At 39.7% G+C, this 12,088-nt stretch overlaps 1 protein-coding gene across 1 annotated transcript in view; it reads right to left on the bottom strand.

Moving 5' to 3' along the window:
• The window catches only part of SNTG2 (syntrophin gamma 2), a gene marked incomplete at both ends in the record, with an annotated part of 228,706 nt that extends 217,061 nt beyond the window's left edge, over positions 1-11,645 (bottom strand). The window contains one exon of the mRNA XM_082302591.1: positions 11,574-11,645. Coding sequence (XP_082158717.1) covers positions 11,574-11,645 — 72 coding nt within the window. The remainder of the gene's footprint in view (positions 1-11,573) is intronic.
• Positions 11,646-12,088: the final 443 nt, after the last annotated feature.

The raw sequence follows: 12,088 nt of genomic DNA, 5'->3' as shown, positions 1-12,088 counted from the left end.
ATCATTTTATGCTTCATTCTGCAAATCACAGATGGTCTAAATACTTGTTTTGAAAAAAAAAGTCCTTTACTCAGCTCACTGGTGGTAAGTTTCCCTGAGTAAAAGCGTCAGCAAGTCTCAAAGACTTCCGAGCACATCAGGTTAGTACAGTGACAAACAGGCAGCTACAGCAAGCAGCTGAGGGCCTGAAGGTCAAATGGCACAACTTGTATGAGTGAATCTAAATGCTTTTGCCCTCCCTGAAGACATGGACCACAATCATGCCTCCCACAGGAATGGTACCAAGTCACATTTTGGATATGATCTGGAAGACAGCTGATTAGCATAGGACAAAACTATGCAAGGGAAAATGCTAACATAACAGTTATAATAAATGCATTCTAGTGTTTGGCACTCTGCCACGGCCACCTTAGTGTACTCTTACTGACTGCATCCCTGTAGTGTAGGTGGCAGTAATTCCCACCCACAGAAGGGTACCATTTGAATATAATATTATTCTGCTTATACAGCAGTTACTCGACATCCAACAAAAACTCCCAGATCCCAAAGTAGGGCTACACCTTTAAATCATAGGCTACCCTGTACCACCAGTGGAAAAGTTAGGAAACTACTAAGTCTTGAAAAACTAAGGCAAGGTGTTATGTTCCAGTTAACTGAAACAGTAATAAAAAGTATGTGTAGAACTCATTAGTGAAAGCACCTTAATTTCACATAAGAACATGAATTAGTTCCACAAGATATCTGATCTGTAAATATCAAGCAAGCTGATGAAAGACTGTTTGGACTGCAATTTATAACTAGAGTCTCCTCCCGCACTTTTATTCTGTGCAATAATGTTCAAGATTACCATTTTACATTATATTTAAGCAAGAAAATACTTTTCAGTATTTCTTGCAGATTATATATAGAGAACACAGAATACTGCTTTGATTGTTTATTTAAGTCACATCCAATTAAATGTAAGATAGAGAATTAATTCTCAGTGAACAGAAGCCCTCCTAATGAAACATCAACACTACAAATAAAAGCAGACATTATTGTCAGACTAGTCAGTTAAAGAGAAATAGTATTCTTAGACCTAAATAATGTTTCCTCATCTTTCATTTTGGAGAATGTTTTGATTACTTAATTTAAATGGAGAAGATCCCTTCTCCCTAGGACAAGAGTTTTTCAATTTATATTGATAATACTCTTATTGGCTGGCCTCTATTTGCCAAAGTTTCACAGAAATACTTGAAAAATAATGATGCTCTGCAAAACAATCTACTTTTTGTCACTTATAAATTTCACCCAAAAGGAATTTATAGAACGTCATTATGTTCATCTCACACCTCAGTGCTATAAACTATGGCAATAGATTGGTGGATTTGTTTAAGTTTTATTTCTTAGTTCTGCTAAATATTCTGGGTTAAGCCACCATTTTTTTAAGGTAGAATAGTCTGCCTTACAAAAAAACACTTTTAGAGTTCTCCCAGAGCAGACAACCCTAACATTAATTGCTTAAAATTATACATTAAACATTCTTTGTACTTTTTTGTGGCACTTAGCAATGAATCACATATCAGACAATAGAGGGGAAATTTTATAAACTTTGAAAGACGAAGTCTTCATTTTATGCTATAAATTGATGAAGCAAGAGGTTTTTATGAAACAGAATTAGATTGACCCTGGTCAGATTAAAATGACGCTGGTATTAGGAGAATTAGAGAGTCAACTCAAGCAGGTTTACTACATTTAGGTTTTTTTTTCTATGAAACTACAGCCAACTGACACTAAGTTAAGCTCAGCGACATTCATAAAAGTCTGTCAACTGCCAGAAGATGTAAAGAAGAAACAGAGATAGCAGAGACTTAAGTATGGACTTTCTCTACTACATGAAGACACAAATAATCCATTAAAAACAACCCAGTACTTCCTGAGGTCTAGGTAACACCTGTCTGCCTACTCACTCCTTTCACATCCATTCTCCTTTTTATAACTACCCTATAATGTTTCTGGCTGTTGGAGGGAAAAAAAAAAATCTTTTTTTTCTTAATTGGAGAAATTATGCAACTACAATACATGTTCAGCTAATGAGAAAGCCAGATTTTTTTTTTTTATTAGATCTACAGCAAAGATTATGAAGAAAGAGCACAAGCTAGTGAAGTACAGAAGTAGAGGAGTAAATAAGCGCAATAGCACATAAGCACTATTAGTCACAATAAACTAAAAATTGAAGAGATGACAAAAAATCCCTAAATCAAGTCAGCTTGTCAACTCTTGGTTGGTTTGGATTTTTTCCTCACTGTCATTAAAATATTACACATTTTTTCCTCTTTCCTGACATTTTGAAAGGAATATTCTTGAGGATTTAGTCACACATGGTTTCAACTGCTACAAGATTGCTAAGTCTAATTTTTGTTTTCTTATTGAAAAGGCTCAATTACAGGTAGTAAAAGTAAAAAGAATGAAGCGTTCCTTCAAGCTACAATTTATATTTGACTCTGACATAAATAACAGAGAGGTCTTTGGGATTATGCACGCAAATCAGATCTAAATTATTTCAGTGTATTTACTCTCTCCAGTAGGTTGTTGTAGTAGAATTTTAAAGACAAGAGGATACAGTCTTAAGCTGCACCAGGGGAAGTTTAGGCTGGACATTAGGAAGAAGCTCTTCACAGACAGGGTGATTGGGCATTGGAATGGGCTGCCCAGTGATGGAGTCACCATTCCTAGAGGTGTTTAAGAAAAGACTGGATGTGGCACTCAGTGCCATGGTATAGTTGACAAGGTCGTGTTAGGTCTTAGGTTGTACTCCATGATCTCAGAGGTCTTTTCCAACCAAGTTAATTACGTGATTTTGACAACTCAGACTTCATACTTGCTTCCTGGGCCATCTTCGTAAACCATCTACCTTTAGGAGTATCCACATATTTCAAAGCTAAATATGCTTAAAGCAGACAGCTTTCTCACTGGATCAAGCATGTTTTTGGAAAAGACTATGTGGCTTTTCAAAGTCCTTTGAGACCAACACATCCTGCTACATCCTCAACTTCGATTGTTTAAACAGAGTTGTGACAATGCCGTGCTTTTTTTGATGTCCTGTTTAACAAAAAACCTACAGCTTTTAAAACCTCTGAATATCTAATTTCAATGAAGAAACTCATTTTTTGTAAATGGAAGGTACACTGAATAGATTTAAGTCTCATCTTCCGAAACTTTGTAAGTAGAAAGTTTGGTACATATCAAATTTCACTTGATTGGGAGCAAAGCTGTGTAACTCTAAACAGTGAATAAATTAGCCCATATACAATTTCTACCATCCTTCCCTTGACACTATGGAAATGACACTGTGGAATTAAGTGGTAAACCAGCCTTAAACTAATGTCAGTCAATGATTTCATCTACAGTACATTTCAGTAATTTTTTATTGTAAAATGAGTGTGATGTTTGTCTTAAATATATGAAGGAAATTGGAGGTTTGTGTAGAGTTAGATACAGTGGGCTGAAGTATATCTATTGCCTACAGGTTATCTGAAGACTGAGAAGGTCTTTGTTTAATTTTTGATAACCTTGGAGGACATATAATTTCTATAGATAGTAAGAATAAAAATTTGTTGCCTTATGAATTTTTGTAAATGGTATTACCATAATTTATTCTGTGATTATCAGTCACAGAAGTGGAAGAAGTATCATACAGCTAGCCCATGTATAATACAGTTTTTGTCAGAGAGTTATGTCTATTTTACCCCTCTACGTTTCCGATATTATGAATACAGAGACATACAGGTTTACACACGTTCCACTAGAATCAAAGATTCCTTTAATGATCACAAAATCCTGTAAAACAGGCTTGGAGATTTTAGAACAGTAAAGTTACTCTTCAAAGCACACTAGGAAGTCTAATCCTTTTGTGTGGTGTATTTTTTCCCTTATTTTTCAAAAAGAGCATTCTGTTTAGCACACCCAGCATATGCACCATATGATGCACCAGATGCCTTAGTAAATAATTCATCTCTTAATGAAAAGTACAATAAATAGTTGCATAAAACCGTGTGATGATGCAACTGATAACTATCCTTTCAAAACTAGAAAAAGATGAGATTTTATAAAGAGCAATAGCTATCTCACAAAACCATACTGTCACACTGAACTGGCAACATATGCTTAATTATGCTTCAACTATATCTAGAAATGAGCACACAGCACAAATTACTGCATATCCTTATTTTGCTGTTCCATCAGGGCTCATGAAGGGTGGCAGAAGAACGTCTAAATACTGCATTTACAATGCGTAAGACAGCAGGTTAGGTTGAGAAAGAGAGGAAAAGACACATGACAAAATTAGATTGTAATGCCTGCTTGAAGAAAAGTATTTTACTGGTATAGCAGACACTAGCATATTATTAACACAATAACATCTATGAGTAATTCCTAAAGCCTTTCTAAAAATGGGACTTAATTCTGTTAAGATAGGATTTGTATGGAAAGATGTGCCCATGAATTTCCTTGCAGTATCTATGTCTTAGCTGCAGCCAGTGAAACAAATGAAAAATCTATGTCTTTGCCTGTTGATTTAACAGGTTTGCTGGAGAGGAAGATGGCAACACACTTGTGACAAACAGCTTTCAAATATGCATGTGTCCTCATGCTATCCAATATGAGATCAATTCTTCTTTGACAAAGGACACTTTCCTCCAATAAACTTACTATTTGTACATACACCTAGAGGAAAACCACAGCTTCTAAAGAGGAAACAAAACAACATTCCTTACTATCTCCCATTTCGTTTAGCACTGTTTTGAATGTGTATTTTTGTTCTTCTCTATTTTTCATGTTACATATTACCATTCTATAAGCTACATAATATATCCATGTTCATGGTAAACCTAAACATACTAGTCCTTATTTATACAAGTAGCAGCAGCCAGTAAGTTAAATGAATGAGATTTCTCCAAAGTCTACATCCATTACTGGATGGGGCAGGATAGTGAATTATATAGTGAGGGGGAAAAAATAAATCTAATTGAGATACAAGAGAAAACTTGGAAAATTATTAGCTACATACTACATGGGGAAGTTTTGTCAGGTGTTCACAAAAGGTCAAGTACTGAAAGACAATTTCTTCAATCCAAATTTACAAAGAAAAGCCCAAAATCAACTCAAAAACAACATAAAACTCTTTCCTTCAGTTTTTCCACTGGTAGAAGTAGGAACAGTAACGCTCATGCACTTCACAGTGTATTCTGAAACTTACCATGTTACTATTTACAGTTTCTCTGGTATAGATAGATGTTAATATCGGTTAGTAAGAACCAGTGTTGTATTACTGTGGAAAAGCTGTCCACCAGCATGCACAGTGCAGCCATCACACTGCTTTTCCGCCGGCTGTGTAAGAACAGACCGTCACAAAACAGAGGCTGAGCTACTCTGAGCCCCATTTAACTCATTCCATTGTAATTAAGCCTCCTGCAAAACCTGGGCATAAAAGAATTCCCATCAAAAGGTAAAACCAACAAACTATTGTTTTGTGGCAAGGAAAAATCATCAAGAGCTGATGATACAGATTTGACACCAAAAGGTTTTGATTCCAGCACTGGGTAAGACTGCTTCTTGATCCTCAACAAATCAATTAAGCCTCTCTGCTGCACCTCGTGGTAAGTACTGTTTTCAATCAAGGAAGTGCTACGGAATTCAGCCACTCAGACTCTGGGAAGTGTGTTTACAGTGCGGATGTTAAGCACCCACGAAAAAAAGCTACTCGAGATGCAATTTGCACAGCAGATGGCATTACACAGAACTTGCCTGTTTAGGGAAAAGGTTTCTCCTCAGTTTTTAATCATCCAGTGACTTAGAATTCTCAGATAAACTCTGCAAAGGTAAAAATCCCAAAACAACAGGCATGAAACAGTCATGCAAGTTTGGCATGGTGGAGGGAAGCATTATAAAGTTAATGATTTTAGAGTATCATACAGCATGAGCATGTACAATGCCTCTTTAAACACAGTACAAAAAACCCTCATGTTTTGCATTGATTTTCCTGCCCAGAACTTTTCTAAATACTACAAATGCATTTTGTCCCCATAACAATCTGAACTTCACAAGGAGATGATAAATGAGATAATATCGATTAGATTGTGCTAAAGGGTTCCAGCTCTTCAAGGTTATATCCTTTAGAGAGCTTGTAAATCTCATTACAGAAATCTGTCTGTTGATATACATAAATAAAGAGTGGCAGAAAGGTTCCAGCCTGACAGCTCTCACTGGAGTCACACTGTTCTTCAGACAGAAAGTCCTGACAAGAAGGTACAGAAGAGCTCAGAACAGTAGAACCAGCTTCCCTTTTTCAAACAAAACAGACCAATAAAATTTATATCATTATCTGCAGTTAAGAGTATTACTGACAAAGAGTGTCTGGAGTGAAACAAAATCTTGGCCCTCAGTTGGCTTTAACTGTCAGCTTCATCTGTAATATGAAGCATGAGTAAGTCCACTAAATTGTTCCCACAACTTTAACATGCAGTTTTCATAGTAAATGAATCTTAAGTTCAGATGAAAGTCAGCATGAGACTTGTCTTGCTCTTGGTGGTGGAAAAAAACCCAAAGGATGTCAAGCAGCACACCAAAAAGCAAGTGCAATAATCTGGTAAATTCCCCTGGAGTTATGCATTCACTCCCAACTAAAGGAGGACAAGAGGCGGCACTTATACTAGCCATCTGCTTTTTAAAAACTTCGGATTTCTCCCTGAGACATGGCGGGGGGGGTGAGGGGGGTGGGTGGTATTTGTGAGGTGTGGGGAAGAGTATATACTGAAAAGAACCAGAGGTCCTTCTGTCCTGATGGGCAAGAGTCACCAGTGCACGATGCCAGCTACAAAGACTGAGAGCATAAGCAACAACAGAGAGCAATCCACGTAACCATCTCCCTTTTCTTGGCACTCATTACACTGCACCCAGGTTTTGGGCCCTGCAACACAAGAAACACTCTGACAAATGGGAGCAAGTCCCATCAAAGCCTGCTGAAATGGGCCAGGGGCTGGAGCATTTCCTGCCTTAGGAGTGCCTGGATAAACTGGGGCTGCTCGAACCTAAGAAGTAGCGGCTTTGAGGGAGGAGCTCTGCCCTCCCCCGCCCCCCCCAATTCACCATGAAAACAACGCAGCAGCGAGCAGCTTGCACAGAGAAGCTGAGCAGGCTCCATAATTGGAAGTTTTAAAGATGCATTGGGAGAAGACTTGAGCAACTCAATCTGAATTCCACACGGTCACTGCATTCAGGGAAAGGTTACGCTCATGCCCCTCCCAAGGTCCCTTTCAACGTGAATGAGTCTGATTTGTGTTTGTTGTCTCTATTATTGTGATGCCACTGACAAGCACTATTAGGTATCAGTTTTGTAGGAACATGGTCATGCCCTGTTCCTTTCTGCTGAGCTCTACTACCATTTATATTCTAAGCAGTCTCTGAACTCTCGAGTCAAAGTGATTCTATTTATATTCATCTTATAAAATGTTTATAACATCAGAAAAAAAACTGCTTACAATATGAAACACAGATCTGAGGTGTAAAAGGACTACCAATGCTGTTCTTTTTCTGAACAGCAGGTGAGCACAAGTCTTATCTCCATTAAGATGATAAAGCTAAAGCCATAAGCTTCAATACATTTTTTATCACTTTGATAAGTGTTTTCATGGAGATCTGTACAGGTAAAAGCCATATTGAGATTTGGCTTCTGAAAGCAAGGAAGCCAAATGAAGAAAAATGAAAAATTTGATGAAAAATTTGATCGCTCTGATATTTAGTAACTGCTTGGTAAAGTTCTTTAATAGGATCATGAAACTATTAATTTCACAGATTTTTAGGGGAAAAAAACATCTTCCCAAATAAGTGGGAAAACAACAAAATTTACACTAGAAAGTAATTATTAGGCTTCACACAACCGAGTACACGGACACCTTCTCCCTGTCATGAAGCTCCACCATCTGTTTTCTTGTGTTTGTCATCCCCAACTCAGAATACAAATTCTGTTCAGTTTACAGCCAAAGTTTCTGAAATCAGCTTTTTGACCAGCAAGGAATTTTAATAAAAAATTATTATCTGGGAGAAAAAGCTTCATTTAGTAAGTATATCCTCTTGATTTATATTGTGGCATAGACAAATCGTGGAAATAATCTTGAAATCCATGCCACCTCAGTACTGATAACTTTTCCTAAAAATTACAGGAAAATTGAAGCTTCTGACAGTCACATACAGTATGACTGAATGGATTCCAAAATTACTAAAATATTGCCGTGGAATATTAATGGTGGTCATCTATTTTACAAAAATGTCAAGCTCAAACGTAGACCCTGAAAAGATAGATAGGGAGAAGACAAGACACCGATGTTTGTGGTAACATGACACCTAGTGTTCACTTGCAGGAAGGTTCGATATTGGTGGGTGCCAAATGCTGAAGAAACATCAGTGCTCCAGGACTTGCTTTCCAAAAAGGTAGATATTTATACTAGCATCTCTAACCAAGTGCCTAAATCGCACAGACACAGTGAAAATCAAGAGGAGGAAAGGAACAGAAAATCTGCCTGTGCAACACTTGCCCTTCCTACTGAGTACACAATTTGGGTAAATGCAGAGAAGAGTGCTATCCAAACAAGTTTCATGTTGCTGGTTTTTTTGGTTTTTTTTTTTTTTTTGGGTTACTGCTGCAAAAAAAACCCCATTTACATATTTCTTTTTTTCTGGTTGCATATGGAAGTTATTAGAAAACTGGATCTACTACAGGTAATATGCACAACTTTAAGAGAAGGGTCCCTATTTAAAAAAAAAAACCAAACAAAAACACAGGAAAGGTTTATTTATACACAGCAATGAACTGTACATTTATTTCTCCATTTAAAATCCTGGTATATCAATAGTACAAGTGCCTGTTAGGCTATCATTCCTTTCCAAGCTTCTAGCAACACAATGAAAACCACAGTAACTAATGCATAATAGATAAATGAGACCATAAAATCCATGTAAGATCATGGCACAAGCACTGTAACATAGTAACAATTATTAAGAGCTATGACCCCTTGAGTATTTCTAAGGGCATAGGGGAGAAAGGATTATTTGAGAAATTAGAACAAAAAGCTCACTACAGGTAAAGGAAATATATGCTGCTTTTTGAAATCAGATGAATAAGAATCCATGTCTGATACTGAATTAAACAGGTGTCAAAAATTACACTAGGGTGGCAAAACATTAGATACAAGGTCTGTCTGAAACTTTGGTTCTATAAAACATAACGTAAACAACTGCACTTCAAAAAGTTTATAGATACACTGCGAGAAACATTCTTAAAAGAGAATTAACGTTAAGAATACATGCATGCAAAACACATCAGTATTGTATTTCGAATCTAGCATTCTGTCTTTAATTTGAAAGTATGCCGAGTTACTTTCCAGGGAGTAGTATTAACTGTTATCCTTCTGAAGAGAAAAAAAACACAAAGACAACCCATCTATCTTTAAGTCTTAATTCTGTCTAGCTACCAGAATCCCAAACAATTAATTTGACTCAGCAAGCAATAGTAGTAGTAAACACTAACTACTGTTACTATATCTTATTTCTGAGAAAAATGTGTACACAGTCAATACACAGATATTAAAATACACATTTTTCTTTTAAGAAGGTAAACAAATCTAGGTTCCAATACTGTTAAATAACTCAGAAGATGCAAGTCAAACACTGCTAATTAAAAATCAAGTTCTTATTTTTCAATACATTTTGAGCATAATTTTCTTCAGAAATTTAGTATGTGGCATATCTGAGGAGCCAAGCAATCAGGAGCTCACTTAAATAAATGTCTGCCATAAGATGTCCCTGTTGAACTTAAGAGCCTAAATGGCTTTTTTACTAAAGACTATAAATTTATTCCTTCTTTCAATTGTATACCTCTATTTAAAAGAGTCAGAAAAGTGAGGCTAAATTTGTGTTTGTTGGAAACAGCTTGCCAAAGCCTTAGGTTCATAGCACTATTTCTCATTTAGGGTCAAGGTAAATTCTGTAGTCACGTGCCTTTAGTTTGTATCGCTCTTGCCCTAAAGGTCAGTTCACCTTTCATGAGTGTCTAGTTTAGTCCCAGGCAGAAGTCCCATGAGTAACAGCAGAAATGGCACGTCCTATTGGTCTTAAACATACATATTTGACACAACTACAAGAATACCAGTCATAAGTTTCACCTAATGGTAGTGATTATCCCTCACCTTTAATGCTGAAATATCCTGAACTGCCATACAACCTACTCAGCTGTTAACCTTTTAGATAATTGCTGCACAGATTATTTTTGTAGTTCATGAACAGGTCTTACAAATCAAGAACTGTGAAACAACTTTAAAACACAGAGGATTCCAAGGTAGGCTTAATTCCATTATTTGTTTTTGAATTATAGAAATTCTAAAAGCCCAAAGGTTAAATTTATACATCTCGTCACACACAGTCGAAAGACAGATGCAAACACACGGTGTGAAAGCTGTCTCAGACAAGACAACAGATTGTTTCCACAGATTCATGTGCAGCCGTCATACATGCTTATGATGTCAGGTGTCCTCTATTTTCTTCTACATTTGAATTTCCAAATACTACTTTCAGTTTTATGATTACAGAAGCTTGAAGTAGTTACAAATTCAGTGTGAGGGAGAACGTGTCTCTAAGTCACCTTTCATGGAGCTGAGGCACCTTCTAAACAACACTGTGGATAAAACATCAGAAGATGAACACAGCTTTTCTTTTAAAAATTGCAAGGCTGTGGTCATCGAAATACCTCAAAGAACAGGGCAAAAAAAAAATTAAAGGGCTGTTTATTTTAGCACCGGTATCTATATAAATACAAGGAATAATTTTTTAGCTGGTGACTGGAAACGATTGTGATGACGTTTCAACAGAACAACTTTACATGCCAAAAAGAGCGGCATGTTATACCACAGAGTGGTATAACACATTACAGAGTCTGTAATGATTTTAAAAGGTCCGCAGGCCAGACCTACTACGTTTTATATAAACCAGGACAGCGGAGAACCGCCGTCAGAGGGCATCGTTCATGAATGATTTGCCAAATACACTGCCATGAAGTAGCAAGTTATTTTCCAACTCCCTCACGGGCTTCTCTTAAAAGTGCAGGAGGTGCTAAATACATCCAAGCAGCTGATTTTTTTTTTTTTTTTTTTAATCATCGCAGGCTTGCAGGTGGGTTTCAGACTGAGTGATTCAACACGGTTCCCGGGAAACTCGACCCTCACGCTGTCACGGCGGGTTGAAAATCCCGATCAGGATCAACCGGGACACGTCCCGCCCGGCCGCGCTCGGGCCCCGGTGCCGCCCGGCTGCGGGAGGGAGCCGGGATGGCGGCGGTCCCGCCCGGGGAGCCGCGGCAGCTGCCGCCGCGTCGCTGCGAGAGCCCCGCCGGCAGCCCGAGCCCGCACCGCACCGCCCCGCTCCCGGTCCCTCACGCAGGCGCCTCCCTCCCGCCCTCCGGGCAGCGCCGCCGGCGGGACCCTCCCCACCCCCGCCCCGCCGCGGGAGTTGGCACCGGGACGGGCCGAGGGGAGAGCGGTACTTGCCCAGGTGGGGACGAGGAGGCTGCCGGGCCGCTCGAGCGGTGCTGGAGGAGGCTGCTTCCCCGCCACGCTCATCTCCTCCCATGCAGCTGGCGTAGTCCTCTCAGACGGGCGGCTCGGCGGGACGCGGCGCCTCCGGCACCGACTCCCAAGCGCCCGCCTCTCCCGGCAGCGCCGGCGTCCCGGCTCCGCGGGGCAGACTGACTCCGCGCTGCGCTCCGCCGTCCGCGGCGCGGGGTGGGACGGGGGTGTTCGCCGAGGGCTCGGAGCCGGGAGGGGAGAGGAAGGCGGTGGCGTGGCGGTGGCGTGGCGCTGGCTATTTAACTTGGCTCTTCGCCGGGGGAAGGTGCCGCCGCTCCCGCTCCCCTCCCCTCTGCGGCCGCATCCCGACAGCAGAGCTCTGGGTGCTCCTGCGAGCGCTGCCGCGCTCCTCCCCGACACCGCACGGCTCCGCTCGGCCCGCCCGCGCCGCCCCGCGGGGCAAAGGCGGGCGGGGGCTCCGGCCTCCCGCGCCCCTC

Source organism: Coloeus monedula (assembly GCF_965178545.1).
Source record: "Coloeus monedula genome assembly, chromosome: 2".
NCBI classification, from domain to species: Eukaryota; Metazoa; Chordata; class Aves; order Passeriformes; family Corvidae; genus Coloeus; species Coloeus monedula.
Note: the sequence above shows the minus strand (reverse complement) of the source record. Positions and strands in the feature narration are given on the sequence as shown.